The sequence below is a fragment of the Hyla sarda genome, chromosome 5, assembly GCF_029499605.1.
Source record: "Hyla sarda isolate aHylSar1 chromosome 5, aHylSar1.hap1, whole genome shotgun sequence".
Taxonomy (NCBI): domain Eukaryota; kingdom Metazoa; phylum Chordata; class Amphibia; order Anura; family Hylidae; genus Hyla; species Hyla sarda.
Genome location: NC_079193.1, coordinates 63,146,528 through 63,174,037, shown reverse-complemented (window position 1 = coordinate 63,174,037; position 27,510 = coordinate 63,146,528). Strand labels below are relative to the sequence as shown.

Genomic DNA, 27,510 nt, shown 5'->3' with positions numbered 1-27,510 from the left:
AGGTCAGGATATGAGGATGGGATATGAGGTTGAGATATGGGGACGAGATATGGGGTTGGGATATGACAACAATATATGAGGATGGGATATGAAGTCAAAAGCTTCTTCCTTTGTTGAATTTCCTCCCCAACAAGTATCAGGAAGGAAAAACTGGGCAATGCCGGGTACTAAGCTAGTAATAAATATAACTGTGGCCCAGTAGGATAGAGTCTACTTCCTTGTTGTCCAACTGGCAATTTTTACCCTCTTGATTCTGTGGGTTAAGGCTATGAACAATTTGTTATTATGATGCAAAATACAAAACACACTCGTTATAGGTCTTTATTAAAAATTATGATCACTTTTGCTTTTACAGCCTCTTTGTTCCTCTGTTTTTGTACACAGCCTATATGATTCTTCCCTGCAGAATACCCTGTATCTGCTTTCCTCTCTATATACTGTGTGCAAACTGTCCTCTAGGGTTTCTCTACCCCATGTTTATAATCTGAGCTGGCATGTAACTTACCAGCCCTCCCTGCTGCTTCCTCTAACACTGAGCAAGCGCAAAGTCAAGCTAATGGATTTATCTTATCTTTCTCACAGTAGCAGCTAAATGGTAGAAAATTACTAATGATGACTACTGTATTTAAAAAAGTTGCTTTACTTAACATTCAGTAAAACATATTAGTAAAAAAAAAAATTACTAATAATCAGCACAAATGTGCCCATTAGTTCCACTATTTGAGAAATGAAATGCCCTTTTCAAATATCCCAGTGATTTAATGTCCACATCCTATTGATGCACTGGACAATGTTAGGTGTGATATCGGTTTCTAAATGTCATTTTTACAGTGTATATAAATTAATTAATTAGCATTTTCTGTATTGACAGTTTGCCCTGTGACTACACTTTACTTTTTGTTGTTTTTATTACTATTTTATATGTTGTTTTAACAAAATACTATCTGAATGTGTTGTGTGGGAGTATGTCTTTCTAAGGGATTCTGTCAGTTTATGTCCAGTTACAATTTCTCCCAGTATCAAATTCATAGTAAACCTGAGTTGACAGGGGCTTACAGTTTATGTAGAAGCCCCATATTACCCACGCGGCATCATTAAGCTGCAAGAAATGAGACTACAGTATGGGTAATAACAGTTAACGCTACACAATTGTTTTTCATACAGCTCAGCATCAAGTGTTTAGCTGAACCATTAGACTATTGATTTTTGCCTCATGAATGCTAACTCTTCTGTCTTGTCTGTATTTCAGAATGAACAGCCAATCTTCTCGAAGGACGGAAGAAAGTTCTTCTTTGTGAGAGCAATTCCACAGTTAGGTCGTGGGAAATTTCACCATATTGCTGTTTCTTCATCACAAGTAAGACTTTGCTCCGCGATGTGACTCAAGAAATGGGAAGTGACTAAAAATAAATATATAATATATCATGTATATAATGCTATATATAATTATACATAAAAATATTTACAGTATAGAACTTTATTGGGTATTAATTATTTTTTTTATTTTAATCACTTTCTTCCTCTTTTAGGCTAACAACAGTAATGACAACTTACAGTCTATCACCTCAGGAGACTGGGATGTTACGGAAATTCTGGCATATGATGAAAAGAATCAAAAAATGTAAGTATATAGGATGAAGCATAGTCTCCATACATTCGACAGCTTTTGGGCTGTAACTATTTAAATACTATAAATATCCCCAATGGACCATGTTGTTGTGTCATGCCTCATAACCCTGTGGTACAGCTATCCATGTTGAGGGGGTTATAGTTTCATGTCTTTAATTCAGCGCAATGCTGTCCAAGGGATATGCCAGATAGTTTATAGATGCAATTAAGCACAGAGGTACTGGACTTTTAACACAATTTGGAGACATATATATATATATATATATATATATATATATATATATATATATATATATATCAGTCTAAAAAAGATACATTTTATGGGAGTACTATGTTTTTTTCAATACCCCAAACTTCTTCCCTGGGTTAGAGAGTTGTTTTGTGACCCTGTAACTGTTAAAGAGACTAAAGACTACCAGGTGCAAATATTGAGGCAAATAGTCCTACCAGGATTTCTCAGCTACGGCTCTGACTTCATGCATTTTTGCATTTTATTTTTTTTCTTTAAAGTTATGGCAAAAATAAAGAAAGAAAAGCAATTAAAGTACTGTAATGAGTAAAAGTTGCAGGATGCCAGATATAAGTCAACAGAACAAAAGTTATTCAGCTTTATTTGTGACATAGAGGGATGGCATCTTGAAACTAGTGTATATAGTAGTGACATTCAAGTTACAGATATTTCAGAGACAGGTGCAAATGACCTGAAGAATACTTTTATTTTTATATTTATTTATCTATAACTTTATTATTTATATCTTACCCAATATTCACTTAGCTGTGAATTAGCTGTCAAAAGAAGAGTTCCATTTTATTTTCGTGCAACTTGTCCTTAGTCATAAACCGGCTATAGACATTAGATTGTTGTCAACACACCCTGCCATCTTTGTTAGGTTTGGTGACAATGTCTATAAATGCTGTCAGGCACCTTGGGCATCTGCTCTCTGGAGAAGATGTAATTAGACAGTTTGAATCGTTTTATATGGTTCTTTAGATTAGAGCCCTGAAGCTGTTTGGTGGCCATTCATCAATATATACACATTCAATAGACCATGATATTGGAGAGTTGTCTTCATTCCAAACTACTCAGTCAACAACTACGAAAGCATATGGCCAGATTATTAAAAATGTGGTTTATAATAGGAATTCCCTGGATAGGGTTATATCAAGATGAAGACAAATGCAGAGAAACAATTAGAAAAATCTATAAATACTCAATGTATCATCCTAAAAAGGAGGAAAATAGACTTCACCGCAAGAAAACACTACAAAGGTGAATGCAAACCTGAGAGAAAGGGGATTAGTGGTTCCCCTCTACCAAATATACAGTATTATCTCATATGGTCTCTTAACAAGTCCACATGCAGTGTTAATTCATTGTTAACCAATGTTACTATAACACTAATATTAAATGGTGAGTTGAGGGAGGACTCACCATGCATGAGTTTTCCCAGATACATTAAGTTTTCACATTTTCCTTCGGAAGAAACACCTGAAAGCCTAGAGAAGCCTTGGAGGTAACATTTCAAGTCTATATGGTTCACCCCCAAAGAAATGAGTGCCCTTTAAATAATTTATAATTGGATTTGTATGAACGGCACCTGTTATCTTTAATGTTGGTTTCACATAAGATCGAAACTAGTTCAGCAAAGGCCCCTGGGCATAATGGAGGGTCCTTTGCCAGTGCAAATGTTTTATTATGTAGTTACATTTGAGTGGTCATACGTATTGCATAATTGTTTGCAGACCCTGTCTTTAGCTGAATGATTTGCTAACAAAGTGTAGAGGTAAAGCCTAATATGTCTGCGCAAAATAGTCAAATTTGCTATACCTTGGTAGACCTCGCTGCCTTTGTTTACTATTCCTGATTATGTGCTTTTCCTGTTCTGCTGATGACATTCCAATATCTCTGCAGCCACTGAGGCTGAGGAACGTCATCAGGAGGGTTGGGAGATCTCATCTCCAGGAGCAAAAACTTTGGCATCAGAACAAACTAGAGCTGCGCTGGAGTACAGTAAAGTTCATTCTTTTACATTCCTACAATTTTGTCAATTTTTACATTTAAAGGGGGTGGAAAGCTTTTTTTTTTTTTTTTTTCAAATCCACTGGTGCCAGAAAGTTAAACAGATCTGTAAATTACTTCTATATAAAATTGTAATCCTTCCAGTACTTATCAGCTGCTGTATGCTCCAGAGGTAGTTGTGTAGTTCTTTTCTGTCTGATTACAGTGCTCCTCTGAGACCTCTGTCCATTTCAGGAACTGTCCAGAGTAGAAGCAAATCCCCATAGCAAACCTCTCCTGCTCCGGACAGTTGCTGACATGGACATAGGTGTCAGCAGAGAGCACTGTGGTCAAACAGAAAATAACAACTCAACTTCCCCAGTAGCATACAGCAGCTGATAAGTACTGGAAGTATTAAGATTTTTCAATAGAGGTAATTTACAAGTCTATTTAACTTTTTGGCACCAGTTGATTTAAAATAAGTGGTTTTCCACCAAAGTACCCCTTTAAATCAGAAAATTGAAATGTATATGAGTTTCTCAAGCAGTTTCTTGAAAGCCCTTAATAGGGGAACTACAAGGTAAAGATAGTTGTTGAGAATAATGACCAGGAAGAGGAGAGTAAAAAAAGGGGGTACTGGACGAGCGCTACTGCGGAAATAAAATGGATGCGGAACGCCAATAAAGCACAGGACAGTTTATTGTGGTTTAGAACAACGGACAACGCGTTTCGGCACCAGCATGTGCCTTCCTCAGGTCCATAAAATGAATACTAAAAGGGTAGCACAATGGGTACAAGGATACATATCAATACCTTATCCATGGGATATATGTCAATATCTTGCACACAAACTACATGTCGATACCTTACACATGAAAGTGAGGACATTTAAGAAATTGTAATAAAATTGTGTATATACATGTGTATGCGTATATATGTAAAAAACGTCTACAGGGTAGTGGAAATCACAGAGGTATATATATGGCAGCTAAAAAATAGTAAAAAATATGTGTACATATCTTATTAAAAGTGTATATATATATATATATATATATATATATATATATATTTATATATATACATATGAACATACCAAAATTATATATATAGTGTAGCATACGCCCATTATCATGGGAGTCTATGTATATGTCCAAGGGGCCTAGAAAGCCTGGCATGCAGTCAGTACATAGTATGCAGGTATCAATACGAGGAAATACACAAGTTGAAAAAACAGAGAGTTCAATTGTTGTTGATTTCATGGGAACGGATGGTCCAAAAATAAGTCCAACAAGTGTCCAAACGTATCGCATATCCCTAATAGGGATGTGCGTGGAAATGAATGGGCATAGAACACATAATAATCATAATAATGTTCCCATCAGTATATATATATATATATATATATATATATATATATATATATATATATAGACACAGGTAAAGGAGAGGAGCAGCACACCGAGTGTGTGGATGAGGCGGGTGCAAGCGGGCCCAATCGCAGCCCGGGTCACTGGCAGCAGAGTAGATGCAAAGCAAGGAAGTTGTCCCACAGCACTCCAAAATGGTGGATAACAAAGTGTTTATTGCCTCATGGTAGGATACAATGTTTCGACCGTCACCACGGTCTTTTTCAAGCATGCTTGAAAAAGACCGTGGTGACGGTCGAAACGTTGTATCCTACCATGAGGCAATAAACACTTTGTTATCCACCATTTTGGAGTGCTGTGGGACAACTTCCTTGCTTTATATATATATATATATATATATATATATATATATATATATATATGTATATGTATATATATACATATAAAAATGAAATAAAAAATATGTATAAAAAAAATATATATATATGTATGTATAAAAGGAAGGGTTGGGGGGGGGGCAGGTGAATCCTGGATGCCAGTCCTGGGTTGGGGGGGGGGGGGGCAGGCAGAGATAGATAGCAAGGAAGGTTGGGGGGAAAAAAGGATCCTGGATGCCAGTCCTGGGTAAGGGGGGACAGGCAGAGATAGATTGCAGGGATGAGGAGGGAGAACTTGGACAGTACTTACATTACAGCGTCCTGGAGCCTCTGGTGTGCTGTGGTGGCGTGGCTGTGTGGTTCGCGGCGTTCTGGTTTATATGTGAGTGCTGGTGGGAGTAACCGGAAGTCGCGATGTGTGACTTCCGTTCCGGCGTGCGGCAGCTGATAGAGCTGCGCGATCGGAGCCAGAGGGAGGCGTCTGTGGCACTCCCTGTATGGGCAACGGGGTGTGTTATCTATGTGATGCTGAACGAAGGAGGAGGGGGAGAACATGAGGACAAAGAGTAGGGTGGACAGAAAAGAGTGAGAAAAGGAGGAAAGAGCAGAAGGAAGCAGGATAAAAGTGAAGAGCGTCAGGAATGTGTGGTGTAGTGCAGTGTGATGCTGGGAGGATGAAGGAGGGGAAGGAATTAGATAGAAAGGGGTGGGATGAAAGAAGGAGAGGAGGAGTAAAAGATAGAGAAGGAAGCATAAGGAATGTGTAGTGACTTGTGGTGTGATGCTGGGGAGAGGAGGGGGGGGGGAGACATGGATGAAAAAGGAGTGGGGTGAAAGGAGGAGAGGAGGAGTGGAAGATAGAGTGGATGAAAGTGGATGAGAAAAGGAGTGGGGTGAAAGGAGGAGAGGAGGAGTGAAAGATAGAGGAGAAAAGAGAGGAAGCAGAAGAAAGGAGGAGAGATGAGGGGTGGATATGGGAGGAGAGAGGAGCAGGAGGGGGGGAGGGATGGGACATTTGTAAAGGTGGGGAGCTGGGGAAGGGTGTGAGGGAAACCAGGAGGTTGACGGTTGACCCTTCCCCAGCTCCCCACCTTTACATATGTCCCATCCCTCCCCCCCCTCCTGCTCTTCTCTCCTCCCATATCCACCCCTCATCTCTCCTCCTTTCTTCTGCTTCCTCTCTTTTCTCCTCTATCTTTCACTCCTCCTCTCCTCCTTTCACCCCACTCCTTTTCTCATCCACTTTCATCCACTCTATCTTTCACTCCTCCTCTCCTCCTTTCACCCCACTCCTTTTTCATCCATTTCTCCCCCCCTCCTCTCCCCAGCATCACACCACAAGTCACTACACATTCCTTATGCTTCCTTCTCTATCTTTTACTCCTCCTCTCCTTCTTTCATCCCACCCCTTTCTATCTAATTCCTTCCCCTCCTTCATCCTCCCAGCATCACACTGCACTACACCACACATTCCTGACGCTCTTCACTTTTATCCTGCTTCCTTCTGCTCTTTCCTCCTTTTCTCACTCTTTTCTGTCCACCCTACTCTTTGTCCTCATGTTCTCCCCCTCCTCCTTCGTTCAGCATCACATAGATAACACACCCCGTTGCCCATACAGGGAGTGCCACAGGCGCCTCCCTCTGGCTCCGATCGCGCAGCTCTATCAGCTGCCGCACGCCGGACCGGAAGTCACACATCGCGACTTCAGGTTACTCCCACCAGCACTCACATATAAACCAGAACGCCGCGAACCACACAGCCACGCCACCACAGCACACCAGAGGCTCCAGGACGCTGTAATGTAAGTACTGTCCAAGTTCTCCCTCCTCATCCCTGCAATCTATCTCTGCCTGTCCCCCCTTACCCAGGACTGGCATCCAGGATCCTTTTTTCCCCCCAACCTTCCTTGCTATCTATCTCTGCCTGTCCCCCCCCCCCCCAACCCAGGACTGGCATCCAGGATTCACCTGCCCCCCCCCCTCCCCCCAACCCTTCTTTTTATACATATATATATATTTTTTTTTTATTCATATTTTTTATTTCATTTTATTATATATATATATATATATATATATATATATTATTTTTTTTTTTTTTTTTTTTTTTTTTTATATAGATATTTTTTGTTTTGTCCCTCCCCACCCTGGACCTATCCCACTTTGGACATCTGGACTTGTTCCCCCTATGTAGGACTTTTCATTTCCGGCATACTGATGGGAACATTATTATGATTATTATGTGTTCTATGCCCATTCATTTCCACGCACATCCCTATTAGGGATATGCGATACGTTTGGACACTTGTTGGACTTATTTTTGGACCATCCGTTCCCATGAAATCAACAACAATTGAACTCTCTGTTTTTTCAACTTGTGTATTTCCTCGTATTGATACCTGCATACTATGTACTGACTGCATGCCAGGCTTTCTAGGCCCCTTGGACATATACATAGACTCCCATGATAATGGGCGTATGCTACACTATATATATAATTTTGGTTTGTTCATATGTATATATATATATACTTTTAATAAGATATGTACACATATTTTTTACTATTTTTTAGCTGCCATATATATACCTCTGTGGTTTCCACTACCCTGTAGACGTTTTTTACATATATACGCATACACATGTATATACACAATTTTATTACAATTTCTTAAATGTCCTCACTTTCATGTGTAAGGTATCGACATGTAGTTTTTGTGCAAGATATTGACATATATCCCATGGATAAGGTATTGATATGTATCCTTGTACCCATTGTGCTACCCTTTTAGTATTCATTTTATGGACCTGAGGAAGGCACATGCTGGTGCCGAAACGCGTTGTCCGTTTGTGCTAAACCATAATAAACTGTCCTGTGCTTTATTGGCGTTCCGCATCCATTTTATTTCAGCAGTAGCGCTCGTCCAGTACCCCCTTTTTTTACTCTCCTCTTCCTGGTCATAATATATCCATACACCTTCGCGGTCACGGACAGGGGATCTCGAGCAGCACAACTGCCACCATCAGTCTCCACTTTACACTCGCCTGGTGAGGTGCTGTCCCCGTTGATAACCTCGGTGGGACATCACACCACCCAGGGTGTAGTGGTTCTCGACCAACTCATCACACCGCCATCATCCACGAGAGAGCGCCCCAACCTTTTTGCCTCTTCTTCTCACTGTTGATAATAATAAAATTCCTTCATAAACAAGCAAAGGTTATATAAATGTTGCTTCTATAATCTGAATTCTTACAAGAGTAATGTTAACAATGTTGTCCAAACAGAAAAAAAAATCAACTACTGCAAGGCCTGTCATTTCTAGCTGCAGTGAAGCATAATAAAATGTGCCTTTGCTCAATTTCCAGTTGCTATACAGAAAAGGCATTTTGTGTGTGTTAGGTCACAGCTCCTGAGGTCTCACCATCATTGAGAATTCACAAAGGTTTCAATAAGATCCTGTGACTCTTTTCACCAATCTCTGCTTCTCACGTCTTTTCAGGAAGAAGTGTCTCTAAGCGCCTGTTGTTGTCAGAAAAAAAAAAGAAAATGAATAAAATATTCTAGGTCACTCTAAAAGGAAGTTACCATTTTGTCAGCATGACAATAGGAAAGATTTGTTAAGCGGGAATGAATTCACAAGAACGCTGAAACATCCGACTGCTCTTGGCAATTTGTCATCTCACACCTCTAATAATTACGCTTCATAAAGTAAAACAGGATTCGCTTGTCTAGAAATATAGGAGAAATAAATTAATGAGACGATTACTTAAGATTAATGAACAGTAAAAAAAAAATATCAAAAAGAAAGAATGCATTTTTCTTTTCTTTTTTTCTTTTTTTTTACTGTAAATATTTATTGAAGAAGTTTTTATAAGACAAAGTCAAAAAATAACACATTGGATCAAAATCACAAGGAGCCTTGCGGCTCAGTAGCATCAGAAAGGACATCAATATCACAGTGAATAAGTCATCAAATAACACCTTCACTGGCAAACCAACAGGGGGACATGAAGGCTCCAAAGGTAACACTAATGTGAAATAAACAAGAACACAATATCACAAGACAAAGATGACAAAAGACAACATGTAAAGGAAAGAGAGCAGGACTAAGAGGCACACAGAGAAAAGGATCACAGAGGTTGTCAGGAGAGATGAGCGAATCGAAGCTGATGAATTCGAATTTGTTACGAATTTCATGAAAAATTTGATTTGCAACGAATGCGAATATCGCTGAGATTCTATTGCGCAAATCGCTTCATTAAACTCCATTTAGTGCGGTCCAGGCTCCAGGGCATCTAAAATGGAGGAATACATGTGGGGACATGGGGCAAGGAACTCTGGGAAGGTGGGAATAACATTAGGCAGGATGACCCTTAATCACATGCAGGATGCAGTCTATCAGCGGCCAGTTACCTCTGGGATGTCACAACCCGATATAATTGATAGCCATATTGCGGCCAGTCACTTAATTCATTACACTGCAGAGAGATAGGATGGACAGCCTGTGTGTGTGTTACACAGAAAAGCTTTTTCCAGCAGCGTTTCCCCTCCTAGTAACATCAGCGTTCTGGTGGACAGAGAGCAGTGCTTTTTTCCATTGAAAATGATTTTTACTGCAGCCATTAGCCTCCCAGTCACTTTCTACAGCATTGTATTACAGGGCAGAGAGCTGTGTGTTGCCTCACACATTTCAACAAGCTGCCTCAACTTCATAAACCTTAGCAGAGGAGGCAGGAATAATTTTCCAGCGCAATTCTGTGTCTTTGTTCCACAACAAATCATCTGCTGGTTATACTAGTCTGTAGACAGTGTAATACCCAGCAGTCCATTCCTAATAGTCTTTGACAGAGTGCACTTTTGGGTTTAGTACACAGCTTTCGTGTGCTCCAGCACTGTTGTGTACTGCTGGTGTTGTGCAAAAATACTTTTTTTAAGCATACTGTAGAGCATCTTTCTGCCTTCATAAGTATATACCACATACCTACATCTAACTAGTGTACTATTTTGTACCTGTTAATCTGTCAAGGGCCTAGATAATGTGAAGGTTCAGGCAAAAGTACTCACCGGCTGGTGTACTCAAATACTTTAAGCGTACTGTAGCACATTTTTCTGCACTCATAAGTGCATACCACATACGTACATCTAAGTAGCGTACTATTTTGTGCCTGTTAATCTGTCAAGGGACTAGATACTTTGAAAGTCCAGGCAAAAGTAATCACCGGCTGGTGTTTTACTCCAATACATTTTTTTAAGCGTACTGTAGCACATTTTTTGGCCCTCATAAGCGCATACCCCATAGCTACATCTAAGTATAGTACTATTTTGTACCTGTAAATCTGTCAAGGGCCTAGATACTATGAAAGGACAGCCAAAAGTACACACCTGCTGATGTTCTAGACAAATACTGTTTTGAGCGTAGTGAAGCATATTGTACTAACATCACATACGCACTAAGTATGTCAGGCAGAGAAGTGCGAGGACATGCATAGAGGAGTGTTAGAGGCCTAAATTCATTAGGTGCAGGCAGAGGTCACAGCAGACTAGGAGTGAGTGGCAGCAGGAGTAGCAGCAAGAGGCCTGAGCTCCCGGTATCAGCAAGGGGCCGTGTCTTGACCAGCAACCCATCTACCATCATCATTAGGTCAACAGGGTCACCCACTTCATCACAAGTGACATCTGATACCCCCAGTTAACAGTTGGTGGGTTCCTCAGACAGAACCTCGGTCGGCATGGTCCGGGAGCAGTCCCTGTCCTCCCATTGCCTCTGTCCCATGCTGTTCCCTCCCCTACAGAATTATCTTATGCTGTGGGTTCAGCTCCACTATTCACTGAGGACGATCTAATAGAGGACAGTCAGCAGCTACGGCCCAGCCAAGAAGTGGAGGAGACATCCGCCGCTTCCTCCACTAGGCGGGCAAGTAGTGATGAGGAGAGTGACGTGGAAGGTGGTGTTGCCAGCATTAAGGGTACTGAAGCAGACACTGTTGAGAAACCTGAGGAGGACATCAGTGACGTGCAGACACTTGTTGATGATGATGAAGCCGATCACAGTTGGGAGCTGGGATGCAGAAGGGGCTTCATCATTATCAGGAGAAAAGGGTTGTAGTTTGCCCGTGAGGCAGCAGCTGAGCCAGCAAGGTGCTAGCATGGTTGGCAGCCAGCATGGTGGCAGAAGTGGAAATTCTGGAGCCAAATGTGCCCGGGGGAGACCTGCTCCGCAGCAGCCTACCTTACTGGGAGGTAGTGAAACAGGGGTTCCTGGAGACGGCGCCAGTAGCAGTCAATTCGTGCGGACTGTTGGTGGGAAAATCAGCTACTCGGCGGTGTGGCAGTTTTTCAACAAGCATCCGGAGGAGGTTAACATAGCCACATGCAAGATGTGTCGGCAGAAGGTGAAACGTGGCCAGGGTCCCAGGGTTGGCACCACGGCCCTGCGTCAACATATGCTGCACCACCATAAAGCAACCTGGGAGAACCACGGCTCTGATGTAGTGGCCCAGCCTGTTTTATCACCCAGTGGCATGCCGCTCCCTCTTTCAGCCAGCACACCCTGCACTCAGAATAGTATCCCCCAACATAGTATGATTTGCGACATTGCCACATGTTGGAATTCCACCCTCCAAATGTTGGACCGACTATGCGAACAGAGAAAAGCCATCACGATTTCTTGATGATCCAAGCGGATAGGGGTACTCCCCTGTGTAACTTCAATGTGAACCAGTGGAAGCTCATACGTGACACCTGCTGTTTGCTCAGGCCCTTTGAGGAAGCCACATTATTAGTACATCGCCAGGATTACGGGATGAACAAAGTCATTCCACTGCTTCATTTCTTACAACACTTGCTGGAAACGATGGCTGGTCAGGGCAATGGAGACATGGCACCTACATCTCAAGGTTACATGAGCCCTGTGGGGGCTGAACTGGAGAAGGAGGAGGAGGGGGAGGGGAACAGTGGAGAACAGTTTAGGTTTCGCCAAATGGGCTGTTTTTCTATTAATCTGACAGGAGAGGAGGAGCAGGAGCAGCTAGAGGGTTATGAGGAAGGCGAGACAGAGGACCCAGACACCGTGGCAGTGTGCAGTGGAGATGGAGGTGGGGAGTCACTCCGAGTCACTTGCACAAATGGCATGATGCATGCTCAATTGCTTGCGTAGTGAAAGCCGAATTGTCACCATTCAGCAGTGGGATGACTTCTGGCTCTTCACCTTAATGGACCCTCACTACCAGCACAAAATGGGGGCTTTTTTCACACTCACTGAGAGGGAGGACAAACTGACCTACTACAGAGACATCCTACGTAGTCAGTTGGCCGATGCCTATCGGCTCCATTGTCCAGCTTCTCACAGGTCTGATTCAGGGGGCTGAACTCATCTGTCCACAAAAAATGTGGAGAGACTGACCTTTGGGAAGATGAATCAGGCATGGATCAGCCAGGATTTCCACCCACCAATGCCTGATGCATCAGAGTAGATTGACCATGGTGCCACACCAACACTTCACAAATATGAATAGTGCCAAACAGATTTAAGGTGCTGCAACCGAGTTACAAACATTCCTCTGCATCAGACCTTTCTTCACCCACCTTTGTCACCGGGTACTGTATTGCCACCCACCGCACCACTCTGTCACCAGGTCACTTTCAGTCCTCCTGATGCTGCTGCTGCCACCTCCAGGCTGTCTCATTCAGCCACTATATTGTCTCCTAATGCTTCAGCCAACTCCAGGCTGTGCCATTCGGCCACTATATGGTCTCTTCATGCTTCACCACCTCGAGGCTGTGCCATTTAGCCACTATATGATATCCTTATGCTTCAGCCTACTTCAGGCTATGCCATTCAGCCACTATATGGTCTCCTCATGCTTCAGCCACCTCCAGGCTGTGCCATTCAGCCACTATATGGTCTCCTCATGCTTCAGCCAACTCCAGGCTGTGCCATTCAACCACTACATGGTCTCCTCATGCTTCAGTCAACTCCAGGCTGTGCCATTCAGCCACTATATGGTCCCCTCATGCTTCAGCCAACTCAAGGCTGTGCCATTCAGCCACTATATGGTCTCCTCATGCTTCACCACCTCCAGACTGTGCCATTCAGCCACTATATGGTCTCCTCATGCTTTAGCCACCTCCAGGCTGTGCCATTCAGCCACTATATGGTCTCATCATGCTTTAGCCACAAACTCCAGGCGGTCATTCAGCCACTATATGATCCCCTTAATACTGATGCCACCTCCAGGCACCACACTTAATACTGATGCCACCACAAGACCAAAAGGCATGACTAGGTATTCAAAGTGACCATCTCGAGTATTGAAAGCTGTCTTCCATTCATCTCCTTCACAAATTCAAATAAGATTGTATGCTCCACGCAGATCCAATTTAGTGAAGATTCTGGCTCCCCGTAAACGATCAAAAAGTTCAGAAATCAAAGGCAGTGGGTAGCGGTTTTTGATTATGATCTTGTTTAGACCCTGGTAGTCAATACAGGGACGGAGAGTTCCAACCTTCTTTCCTACAAAGAAAATCCAGCCCCGGCTGGAGAGGTGGACTTCCGGATGAATCCCTTTTGTAGGTTTCCTTGAATATATTTAGCCATAGCTTGAGTCTCAGGTACAGACAGCAGGTAAATTCTTCCCCGGGGAGTTGTAGTACCAGGTTGAAGATCAATGGGGCAATCATAAGGGCAATGTAGTGGAAGAGTCTCTGCCTGTTTCCCGCAGAATACATCACAAAAATTTTGATAAGGAAGAGGTAGGCCCGGCTTCATAGGAGGTAAAGAGACAGTCTTAGGCTGGATGGACTCCAGACAGTGACCTTAACAGAAAGTTCCCCAACGAGAAACCTCTCCAGTGTTCCAGTCAAGTTGCGGAGAGTGATGATGAAGTCAAGGCAGTCCAAGAAGAAGTTCAGAGGTACAATGAGGATGTGCAAAGAACTTTATCTTCTTCTTATGTAACACTCCCATTTGCATGATGAGAGGTTCAGTGCGGAATAGAACCGTAACATTCAGGTTCTTTTCTTTTTTTTTTTTATAATTGTTTATTTTCACAATTTTTTAAATTTCCATAACAAAGGGAAACAGTTATACAAAAATCATATCAACAGGAAAATAACAGTAAAAAATAAGGACAATAAATAAAAAAGGAGAAGGAAGAGTATTGAGGGGAAAGAATAAGAGGTATTGAGTAGTAGACCACAGGGGGGCCTCATCATCACATGTCCAACCGTCAAATCTCAGTAAAAAGGAGGTCTCAGGTTTATAAATAAGTCAAGCGGCATGGAAAAGATTATTCTGAATTAAGAACAGTAATGGAAGGCAAAAATAAGGAGGCAATTATAAATTACATAAATTGAGTGATATCATCACCATTGAAAGTAGTTGCTTTTGACGGTTTTGAGGATTATAAAGCAAACCATCAGGTGAGATCAAAGTGAGACCTTGGAAAACAGTCGAGAATGTTCGACATGTATAGTCAGAAAATATGATAAATAGAGAGGATCACAAGACAGATGAGGAATGGTTAGAGGGAGATACAAACAATAGAGGCGAGTAAAGAGAAGGAAAGAGAAAAGAATAGGCCCGCGCAGGCCCGAGCCCCAGCTCCCATATCTCACAGTATTGTTTCCGATTCCAAGAATTTATCCCAAGACTCCCAAATTACATTCAGGTTCTTTTCATTGACTGGAGAAATAAATAGAGGCTTGACTAGCCAAGACACAGGGAGATGATGCTTTTGGACCAAAGAGACATTAAGAAAAAGGAGAAAGGAGAAAGAAGTCTTCATAGAGGTATAGATTTGAACAAGTATGGTCAAACGTGGAGAGGTACTATTCACACCCAGGGATGCCTCTCCTATGTGCCTTAGGTCCGAGCGTTTCCCTGACGCAGTGGACGTAAGGTACAGTCTTTGAAAAAGTGTTCTGGACAGGCACAATAGAGGCACACATTCTTGTTGGGTCGACGGGTTATTTCTTGTGAAAGAAGTCTAGTGCGATCCGCCTGCATGGGCTCCTCAACAGGTGGAATTGGAGACGATTGTGGTGGACGTTGGAACACAGTAGCCAAACAAGGAAATTGTCATGGCCGGACAGGCTCCCTCCCCCAACATAACGCCTCCCGTCTCTCAGAAAACCGTACGTCAATTTGGATGGCTAAATGATGAGATCAGTCATGGAGGACGGAAAATCTTGCACCGCCAAGGCATCCTTGATTCTACTTGAGAGACCTTTTTCAACTCCTTAAGGACTGAGGGCGTACCTGTACGCCCTGAGTCTGCTTCCGTTCTGTAACCCGGGGCCATGCCTCTAACAAAGACCGGGACCCGTGGCTAATAGCGCACGACACTGATCGCAGTGCCGCGCGCTATTAACCCTTTAAAAGCGGCGTTCAAAGTTGAACGCCGCGTCTAAAGTGAAAGTAAAACGTTGAAGGTTAGCTCAGGGGGCTGTTCGGGATTGCCGCGGTGAAATAGGACAGCTGGAGGGTCCCTTACCTTGCCTCCCTCCTGTTGTCCGATCGCCGAATGACTGCTCAGTGCCTGAGATCCAGGCATGAGCAGTCTAGTGGCAGAATCATTGATCAATGGTTTCCTATGAGAAACCATTGATAAATGTAAAAGATCAGTTAGTGCAGTGTGATAGCCCCCTATGGGAGCTATAACATTGCAAAAAAAAAGTGAAAAAAAGTTAATAAATATAATTTAACCCCTTCCCTAATAAAAGTTTGAATCCCCCACCTTTTCCCATTAAAAAAAAAAACAGGGTAAATAAAAATAAACATATGTGGTATCGCCGCGTGTGGAAATGTCCGAACTATAAAAATATATCATTAATTAAACCGCACGATCAATGGCGTACGCGCAAGAAAATTCCAAAGTCCAAAATAACGTATTTTTGGTAACTTTTTATATCATGAAAAAATGTATAAAAAGCGATCAAAAAGTCAGATCAATACAAAAATGGTACCGCTAAAAACTTCAGATCATGCCGCAAAAATGAGCCGTTGTGTAGCAAGGAGCTGCGGCATAAGAGCAGAAAGTTGCGGCAACTGCTGAGCTTGTTTGATCTGCTGTTGCAGTGCAACAATGGAAGAGAGGTCGGAGACACTTGGCAGAGGAACCTTGGCTGCATCCATGGCCGGATCTTACTGTTCATGGCAGATGATAGTGGATCCGCTGACCTATGTGGACAATGACTAAACCGTACCAGGGAGCGGAGTCTAAGGTGCCGCTGGTTTTCACCAGAGCCCGCCGCAAAGCATGCGGGCGCGTCCCGCACAGAGAGTCCCAGAGCTGCCAGAGACAGGAGGAGAAGGAAGCTCACGGCTGGAGCATTGCCCATAGCAAGGCCCGAAACTCGTATGCGGGCACGTCGCGCACAGCGAGTTCCAGAGCAGCCAGTGACAAGATGAGGGGGCGCTCATGGTCGGAATGAGCAACTGGAGCGCTGCCCATAACAATAGGCTCTGGTAGTATCATGGGCATCCTCCAAGCCCTCCATTCTGTCAGAAATGTGTTGCAGGTCTGAGGAAATTTCAGCTCTACGAGTGTCTTTAACCTCACAGATAAGAGATTGAAAGTCCTCCTTAGTGGGAATCTGGGAGAGGAGCAGGTTACAATCCGACGGAGCAGGAGAGGGGGCCGGGATTCCGGAGCATGCAAGGTCAGCATCTAAGGAGACATCCCAGGAAGGTGTAGCAATGTCCATCAGAGCAGATACTGAGGGTGCTGGAGAAGAGGGTGGCCCTTCTGCAAGGTAAACCTCGGGGGCCCCAGCGTTTGGAGCACATGAGCCTCTGGTTTAGGCACACTATGTGCAGGGGCACCAGCAAGGAGGTCTTCCGTGGAGGGAGAAAGGATAGGACCTGGTGGCACGGTCCAGGGGTCAGCCTGAACTTGAGGTGCAGAGCAGGCGGGTTGCTAGACAGAAGAGGGCAGTCCCCCCAATCAGGGCCAGATTAAGGCTGCCTGGAAGACGGAGTACTTCATTATGAGACAAAAAATAGGAACAGACTGAGCCAAAAAATAGGCCTGGGCATATTAGACTATGTCGCCTATTTTTTATTTATTTTTTGGTGTGTGTCACAGGATTCAGGCCCTCATTAAAATAAAATTGGCTGCATGGTCTAAAATCACTTCAGTTCAAGTCACTCTTTTCAGCTGTTGCAAAGCTACAACAGCCATTATGTCTGGAGAGCTTCAGGCATTATAGAAGTTGTAGTTTTGTAACAGCTGGAGCCTCAAATTGGGGAACAGGGTAAAAATCCATTATTACTGCAAAACTTAGAAGTGACGAGAGATCTAATGGGACAGTCAGGAGAATACATAAACATAAAATCACTCACAGGAGACATCTTCTCTGTAGTCTTTTCTTTTCTTCTTCCTCTGGTCCAGACGCCAGGTCTTCTTTCAGCTCAATCTTCCTCTGTAAAGTTTGACGCCTGGACATCATTGGTTCCTCACTTTGCCAGCCGATCCTCATCCTCTGTATAAAGATAAAAATCATTATAATCCTTCAATAAACTGTGCTTCCTAAATATAATACTGCCAAACCCTGTGTACCCTGTATATTATACTGCCAAACATCATGCCCTCTAAAAATAATACTACCACACACTGGGGGATATTTATCAAACGATTTAGACTGTTTTTTACTGTCTAAATTTGTCGCACAGAAAGTCGCAGTCTAAATATGTGCGACTTTTCTGCGACTTTGCTGTAGAGGATTTTTAGAACATGATGCATTCAAGTCTATTTTAGACGGAAATGCATTGGAAAATGCATTGGTGCTGAATTTATCAACTGCATCTGCCCAAAATATGCTGAAATGTCAGACCATGTTGGAACAGGTCTAAATGCAGTTTAAGCTGTAGATCCTGAAGTCTGAGCACAGAATTTATCAAGGGCTGTGAGACCTTTGATAAATTAGGAGCACAATAGACAGGAGACTACCACATACGCTGGTCTATAAGCATACCCAGAATAGACTAGATTAGGAAATGTCCCCCACTGTGTCTTCCGTAGTGTGCACAGAGCAGCAGCGTACCATTGAAAACAAGCAAAATACTGCTGGCCGAAGTTCGTAGTGTGGACAAGCCCTAATTCCCCCCCAGAACCCTCTGCCCCCCAGACCCCTAAGTCCTCCTCCAGACATCTGCTCCCAGAGACCCCTAAGGCTAGGTTTCCCCCTTTTTTTTACCTGCAAAAACTCCTCTGCCCCCTTTACCACACTAACCTTACCTCAGCCCCCACCCCACCCCCAAACAAACTCACTTCAGTGCCCCATGCCCTCCTCGTCCTTCTCCACTACACTTTTCTTCACCAACCCCACCCCCAGTTCCCCCACATTAGGTTGGCAGTACAGTTCCCCCACATTAGGTGCAGTATAGTTCCCCACATTAGGTGCAGTACAGTTCCCCCACATTAGGTGCAGCACAGTTGCCCCACATTAGGTGCAGTACAGTTCCCCTACATTAAGTGCAGTATAGTCCCCCACATTAGGTGCAGTACAGTTCCCCCACATTAGGTGCAGTAAAGTTCCCCCACATTAGGTGCAGTACATTTCCCCAACATTAGATGCAGTACAGTTACCCCGCATTAGGTGCAGTACAGTTACCCCGCATTAGGTGCAGTACAGTTCCCCCACATTAGGTTGGCAGTACATTTCCCCCGCATTAGGTGCAGTACAGTTCCCCTGCATTAGGTGCAGCACAGTTCCCCCACATTAGGTTGGCAGTACAGTTCCCCCACATTAGGTTGTAGTTCCCCCACAGTAGGTTGCAGTTCCCCTGCATTAGGTTGTAGTCCCCCCACATTAGGTTGGCAAAATAGTTCCCCCACAGACATACAGCCTCCTGCCATATACAGTGAATGGCTGGAGACTGTATGTCTGTGTACTGCCCCACTTCTGTGCTCCGACCACCGCTCCTCTGGTCTGGGGTCATGATCTACTGCTCTGGCCTATGGGCCATAGCAGTAGGTACCGGGACCGGAGGAGTGGTGGTCAGAGCACCGAAGATGACGTGCAGGTAACTTACCATGCGTGCATCCTCGTTGCTCCGCTTCTATGGGTGCACGCACCGGATGTCAGTGATGTCCCTGCGTGCGCTACCTCCCGGCGGCCCCAGCGTTTTGAAAGTTAACCGGGACATCCTTGTGTCCCGAAAAGATCTTTCAGGACATAGGGATGTCCTTCTGAATGTGAGGGGGAATTACAGTATTTATCTGAGTATAACACGCACTGGCATATAACACGCACCCTCATTTTCACAGGAAAAAAAATAAATGTAAAATAAATGACTTGGAAGCTTTAAACTATATGCCTCATCATCCCAACTTTGATTCCCCTTGATCCTCAGTTTGCCCCCCCTCCTTCCTCCCCCTTTTATCAGCCCCTGTGCCACATTTACCCCCCCCCCTCCGCCCCCTTTCCCATGTTTTCCCCTGCTCATCATCCCCCCCTGCTCATCATTCCCCCCCGCTCATCATTTCCCCATGCTCATCATTCCACCCCCCTGCTCATCGTCCCCCCCTGCTCATTATTCCACCCCCCTGCTCATCATTCCCCTCCCCGCTCATCATTCCCTCCCCCTGCTCATCATTCCCTCCCCCTGCTCATCATTCCCCCCCTGCTCACCATTCCCCCCTGCTCATCATTCCCCCCCTGCTCATCATTCCCCCCTGCTCATCATTCCACCCCCTGCTCATTATTCCCCCCCCCGCTCATCATTCCCCCCTGCTCATCATTCCTCCCCTGCTCATCATTCCCCACCTGCTCATCATTACCCCCCCTGCTCATCATTACCCCTTCCTGCTCATCATTACCCCCCCTGCTCATCATCCTCCCCCTGCTCATCTCCCCTCCCCCACTCATAATCCTCCCCTGCTCATTGCCCCCCCCCCCCCTCCTGCTTTTTCTATTTTTCATATTTCCTTACCTGGCCGCGCTCGGCAGGCTCAGTTAATGCGTCGGGTCTTGTGGGCTCTGATGAGTGACATCTCCTGCGGCTCCTCTGCGCGGTGTCAGGGACGTCACTCATCATTCCCTACAGAACCGATGTGCCGGCGTAGTTCCCTAGCAGTCCGGTGTAATGAAGAAAACTGTGCCCTGTAGCGGCTGCGGCAGCAGGAAATGATGAGTGACGTCCCGCGCAGAGGAGCTGCAGGAGACGTCACTCGTCACAGCCCACAAGACCCGACGCATTACCTGAGCCTGCTGAGCACGGCCAGGTAAGGAAATATGAAAAATAGAAAAAGAAGCAGGAGTCTGTGCCCACAGGAGCCGCTGCTGGTCATTGTTTTAAAGTGGCTGCGGCCGGGCTACTGATCTTTAACAAGCAGCCGTAAAACAGTCCCCCATCCACTACTGAGCAGCCTGCAGGGATGTCCCGAATGTGACGGGGCCCTCTGCGGGTATGGGGCCTGGAGTAGGTGCTCCTGGAGCGCCAATGATGATCCGGCCCTGCCCCCAATGAAGGTGCTGAAGGCTGCACTAGAGGCACGTGAGGGGAGGAGGGGGTGTCCCTCACCAAGGAGGCCCAGGAATGTTGCTCATTGTCCGGGGGAGGGGGGGAGAATGAGACTAGGAGCCCAGGGTAGATGGATGTGGGGAAGCACAAGAGAAGCACACTGCCCCAGGTTGTAATTCAAGAGGACCGCTCACCTTGGCAGGCACAGATCCACCGGGGTACTCTGCAGGGGAGAAGGCACCTCAGACACCGCCGGAGCTCTGGGACCTGCAGCAGGGAGGCAGACAGGCTGGTGAGCGGTGGGGTCTGGGACCGGTGCCGCACCAGCAGCTGCAGCACCCGCAGGCGTGCAGGGAGGCAGGATAGAGGAGGACCCCACAGAGCGGGAGTGCATTGGCAATGGGCCGGCCAGGCTCAGGAGCTAAAGGCCTCAGGAGGAATCGGGAGATGTCCCCAGAGGAGCGAGACTGCTGCCGGAAAGTAGGGGAAGGCTTCTGCCGCTTACAGTAGGTTCTCCCCATCAGACAGGGCCAGGTCACTGACCATAAACATCTGTGGCAGGCCTCAGGGAGCGGGAGCTGTCTCAGCATGCGGTCATCTTCTTCAGCGCCACGCCACGCCCCTCCAAGAATGCATTTTTCGTTAAATAATCCTCTTCATATAAAAGCCATTTCAGATCAAACATGTCATTGTTTCAAAAGGCACTGGGTTCATGATTTGAGACCAAGGATGTAAAGGAAAATAGTTCAAAGTAACTATTAAGTAGTTTTACCCTTCAGCGTTTTAGGCTTTAATTATTTTTTTTTCCTCTATGACTGTAACTACCTGCTGGTGTTTTTTATCTTTAATGTCAGACATATATTCTCTATTCCCTTTTTAATCTGTGTTTTTAATTTCATGTAGCTACTTTCTCAGCACGGAGGACTCCCCCACACGCAGACAGTTATACAGGTAAATAGGCTTTGATCTGTTACATTGTTCTGGGAAGTGACTACAGGGCACAATTTTAGGTTGTCTTATTTTAGAAATGAGTATGGATGATGTTACCATATTCAAAAGTGATGTATTGTATCGTATAATGCTGTTCTCAATTTGTATAAAATGGTTTACACTGCACAGGGACATTTTTCAATAGCTTGTTGATTTAGATGTCTACATGAAGCAGATATGTGTCAGTCAGGCACCATAGAGCTACATTTAAAAAGTTCTACTGCAAAAAAAAAAAAAACATTTATAGAAAAATCTAAGTATTAAAGGGGTACTCCACACCTAGTTATCTTATCCCCTATCCAAAGGATAGGATATAAGATGTCTGATTGCAGGGGTCCAGCCGCTGGGGACCCTCGCGATCTCCCTGCTGCACCCGGTGTTCGTTTAGAGTGCAGTGCCGGAGGCTCGTGACATCACAGCCGTGCCCCCTCAATGCAAGTCTATGGGAGGGGGCGTGAAGGCCATCACGCCCCCTCCCATAGACTTGCATTGAGGGGGCATGGCTGTAAAGTCATAAGCGTGGTGTGACCGTGATGTCACGAGCCTCCGCCCCACATTGCCAGTCATCCGGCACGGAGCAAAGTTCTCTCCGTGCACCGGATGTCTGGGGTGCTGCACCCAAGATCGCGGGGGTCTCGCCGCTGCAGCACCCAGGAGAGAAGATGTCTAGGGGCAGTGTACCCCTATAATAGCAAGGTTTGACAAGCTTCTTCTCCCTTTCTTTGGTTGTAGTACAGTTCTAATAAAGAGCATAAAGCGGATTATATATGTAAGAGAGCGTTGGACTGACAGCTACATATCTCTCCATGCCCCAATACATGCACATCTGGCCCAGCCTATTCTCAAGTTGGGAGGCCACCATACAAATTGGATGGTCAGCTGATCCTGCCAAAATCAATTGATTCAGCCAACACACTCTGATGTGCTTGGCCAGCATTACCAATGATCACCCTTCTCAGTTTGTTGATCCTTTTTGCCCATTGCCCATATTTGTTCATCCATATGCTAATAGTAAAGACATTTCTATTTAATATGAAGAAGTTAGGGGAAAGATGTCTAATTGCGGGTCCGGCTGCTCAAACCCCGCAAACTCCAGATGGCACTTTGGCATTCCGAACATTATTGTTCAGAAGACTGGGTTTGGGTAGCTGTGGTCGTGACCTCATTCTCCATTTATGTCTATGAGAGAGGGCGTGGTGGCTGTGGTTCCTTGTCACGCCACCTCCTAGACACATGAATTGCGACCACAGCCATCCGAACCCCGTGTTCTAAACAAAAATTCTCAAAACGCCAGAGTGTCACCAAGAGATTGCTGGGGGGTGCCAGAGGCTGGACGCCCCCCCCCCCCCCCCCACAATCAGACATCTTATCCTGTATCCTTTGGATAGGGGATAAGATGTCCAGGGTTGGCGTACCCCTTTAACTTTAATCTAATGTGTATGGCCAGCTTTAGGTTGTTGCAGAATTTACACGCTATTAGATGTATGTAATATAGTTACGACTTCACATTATGATAGCTATTCTGATGCTTTTGTTTTATTATACTGTAAAGCAATTAGTAAATTGTTAAGCTGTATGTTTAGTTTCTCGCTTTTCTCTCCATGTTCTCTCTATATTAGCTGCTTGTTGTACTGTGAATTGAGACCGGTGTAAACTAAGATTGATTCACTTTGCTAATTATTTTCTTTGCAGCACTAACACCAACGGGAGCTTCAACAGACAGTGCATCTCGTGCTTATTGATTGAGAACTGTACTTATGTCAGCGCTGCCTTCAGTCACACTCTGGAGTACTTCTTACTGAAATGTGAAGGTATTATAGCTAGAGCAATGCATTAACATGTCTTCTGCAATGATTAATGGAGGCGTATGCCATCAGATGACATGCCATAAAATCTTTGAATGAGCAAAATCCCACTGATGATTTATTCAAAGGACTACGAAATGGATGGAAAAAGGCACTTATGCTTCTTTTCGGCAGCCTCTCTATTTACAGAAGAGTCTCTTTTTGGTCAGATGTTTTCTATTCTTAATCAAAGTACTCATTTTGTACAGTTTAATCATTGGCAGATTTCCACTTGGCTCCAAGATTTTGGATCACATTTTAGACATTTTAAACAGTTTTATACTTCAAACTAGTACATGGCCTAAAAACTGTAGGCTACAAAAATAGCTAGTTCTGAAAGGGTTTTATGAGATTAAGTCAAAAGGCCTGTTTTTCTTTTCTGAGAAAACAGTGCCAATTCAGTTTGTGGCTGTTTATGGTATTGCAGCTCAGCCAGGTTCAAGTCAACCAGATTTCAATATCAGCAAAGCTCTTGGAGTTGTGTTCTTTCAAAAACAGTATATGCAGATGTTTTTTTCTAATCTCTTTGAGGGGCATTTACTAATCTTTTACTATGTAGTCTGGTTTTTACCCTGTTTTTTTCTACTTCATTTTTGACTATGTGCGACAAATTTACTAAATTGTTGCACGGCATTAATAAATTTGGCACACATAGGCAAAAGTGGGAAATTTACTTCATGTAGTAGAAAAAATAGTCTGTTCCTTTTTCCTACTGTCTGAATAGGTTTGGCTGCTAGGTTTCCTTCTGGATCTTTTGATTTTGAGTTTTTTTTTAGCTTTTTCACCACATCTAAATAATTCAATAACTACAGTGGTCCCTCAAGTTACAATATTAATTGGTTCCAGGAAAACCATTGTAGGTTGAAACCATTGTATGTTGAGACCATAACTCTATGGAAACGTGGTAATTGGTTCTAAAGGCACCAAAATGTCATCCAAAATAGGAAAAAGTGACAAAGAAAAATAAGTAGATAACTGATATAGATAAAGCAAATCCTTACATATAAAAGTAAGAAAGATCTGCTGGGAGCTGTAAATTACTGTCTATGTCAGTGTTTCCCAAGCAGGGAGCCTCCAGCTGTTGCAAAACTATAACTCCCAGCATGCCTGGACAGCCAAAGGCTGTCCGGGCATGCTGGGAGTTGTAGTTTTGCAAAAGATGGGGTCACCCTGCTTGGGAAACACTGGTCTATGTAGAGGACAGGAGCTTCTTCAGGGGTCCTGTACAGTACAGGCAATGTCCCAAACAAGTAATGGAGTCGCCCTCACCTGGTGTCCAAAAGAGCAGCTAACCCTGATACAGGTAAAGTGTACAGAACATGTAATACCAGACACCAGTCAGTGCATACACTTCAGTAATACAGGGGTTTTACCAGTGAATGCCCATTTTGATTGGTTGGTTCTTCCAGCCATTGACACGTTTTACAGATCTGGACTGTCTGTAGCATTGTATGTTGAGTCTGGTTTCAACTTACGATGGTCCAGAAAAGACCATTGTATGTTGAAACTATTGTATGTTGAGGCCATTGTAAGTTGAGGGATCACTGTAAATTGTAGTCATGGCTCAGAAGTGGTAAACGGCGTTTAGTGTGTGTGTTTATTACATTTTTTTAACACAGTTTTTTTCTCCCTAAATGTACTTACACTTTTTTTTTTTTTTTGGTTACTTCTTCTACAGATCTGTGTATTCTGTGGACTCCTTCGGATTCAGTGGACTACTTCGATGACCAGCGTTTTTCTTTGCTTGATGTTAATAAAATGGTTAACGAGGGCTTGTGGGGGAGTGTTTTATGTAATAAATTTTTTTTTAAACCTGTTGTGTTTTATTTTTATTTTACTTTACTAGACAGGCTTAGTAGTGGAAGCTGTCTTATAGACTGAGTCCATTACTAAGCCGGGCTTAGCGTTAGCCACAAAAACAGCTAGCGCTAACCCCCAATTATTACCCCGGTACCCAACACCACAGGGGTGCCGGGAAGAGCCGGTACCAACAGGCCCGGAGCGTCAAAAATGGCGCTCCTGGGCCTAGGCGGTAACAGGCTGGCGTTATTTAGGTTGGGGAGGGCCAGTAACAATGGTCCTCGCCCACCCTGGTAACGTCAGGCTGTTACTGTTTGGTTGGTATTTGGTTGAGAATAAAAATAGGGGGACCCTATGCGTTTTTTTTATATATTTAATTATTTATTTAAAAAAAAAAACCGCATAGGGTCCCCCCTATTTTCATTCTCAGCCAAATACCAACCAAACAGTAACAGCCTGACGTTCCCAGGGTGGGCGAGGACCATTGTTACTGGCCCTCCCCAGCCTAAATAACGCCAGCCTGTTACCGCTTAGGCCCAGGAGTGCCATTTTTGACGCTCCAGGCCTGTTGGTACCGGCTCTTCCCGGCACCCCTGTGGCGTTGGGTACCGGGGTAATAATAGGGGGTTAGCGCTAGCTGTTTTTGTGGCTAGCGCTAAGCCCAGGTTAGTAATGGACTCTGTCTATAAGACAGCTTCCACTACTAAGCCTGTCTAGTAAAGTAAGAAAAAAACACAACAGGTTTTAAAAAATTTTTATTACAAAAAACACTCCCCCCACAAGCCCTCGTTAACCATTTTATTAAAATCAAACAAAGAAGAACGCTGGTCATCGAAGTAGTCCACCGAATCCGAAGGAGTCCACAGGATACACGGATCTGAAATGAGAAGAAAACAAAAAAAATGGGTTAGTACATTTATTATCACCTGCTCACACATCTCCCGCCCCGCACGACTACAACTGCCAGCATGCCCTTACAGTAAGGACATGCTGGGAGTTGTAGTTGTGTGGTGCAGGAGATGTGTGGGCAAGTGACAAGCTTGTCCCCTGCCCCCAGCTGCAGGACTACAACTCCCAGCATGCCCTTACAGTAAGGTGGGGCGGAGGCCGGGCACAGTGTTTCCCAACCTGGGACTTGTAGTTTTGCAACATCTGGAGGCACCCTGGTTGGGAAACACTGTTTTAGGCCAGTGTTTCCCAACCAGGGTGCCTCCAGATGTTGCAAAACTACAAGTCCCAGCATGCCTGGACAGTCAAAGGCTGTCTAGGCATGCTGGGAGTTGTAGTTTTGCAACATCTGGAGGCAACCTGGCTGGGAAACACTGGCCTAAAACAGTGTTTCCCAACCAGGGTGCCTCCAGATGTTGCAAAACTACAAGTCCCAGCATGCCTGGACAGTCAAAGGCTGTCTAGGCATGCTGGGAGTTGTAGTTTTGCAACATCTGGAGGCAACCTGGCTGGGAAACACTGGCCTAAAACAGTGTTTCCCAACCAGGGTGCCTCCAGATGTTGCAAAACTACAAGTCCCAGCATGCCTGGACAGTCAAAGGCTGTCTAGGCATGCTGGGAGTTGTAGTTTTGCAACATCTGGAGGCAACCTGGCTGGGAAACACTGGCCTAAAATAGTGTTTCCCAACCAGGGTGCCTCCAGATGTTGCAACACTACAAGTCCCAGCATGCCTGGACAGCCAAAGGGTGTCCAGGCATGCTGGGAGTTGTAGTCTTGCAACATTTGGAGGCACCCTGGTTGGGAAGCTTGCGCAACTTACCGGCTTCCGTAGGGTCCAGTGCTGCACGACACTGCCGCGCGACAGTGCCGCGCGACGATCTCCGTCAGCGATCGTCGCTGGAGCCTCGGAAGGGTAAGTGAACTTCTTCGCCGGTCCCCTTAAGCTGTTTAGTTTTGCAACAGCTGGAGGACTACAGTTTACAGACCACACACCAGTGGTCTGCAAACTGTGGCCCTCCAGCTGTTGCAAAACTACAACACCCAGCATGCCCTGACAGCCAAAGCCTATGGCTCTCAGGGTAGGAGCCCGGGCT

General features: G+C 44.7%; 1 protein-coding gene across 3 annotated transcripts in view; it reads left to right on the top strand.

Moving 5' to 3' along the window:
- DPP6 (dipeptidyl peptidase like 6) overlaps positions 1–27,510 on the top strand; it is a 1,248,955-nt gene that overhangs the window by 1,166,129 nt on the left and 55,316 nt on the right. For all 3 annotated transcript variants that reach the window (XM_056519599.1, XM_056519600.1, XM_056519601.1), the window contains exons 13-16: positions 1,250–1,357; positions 1,530–1,621; positions 21,737–21,784; positions 23,516–23,634. In XM_056519599.1, the coding sequence (XP_056375574.1) occupies positions 1,250–1,357; positions 1,530–1,621; positions 21,737–21,784; positions 23,516–23,634 (367 nt within the window). The remainder of the gene's footprint in view (positions 1–1,249; positions 1,358–1,529; positions 1,622–21,736; positions 21,785–23,515; positions 23,635–27,510) is intronic.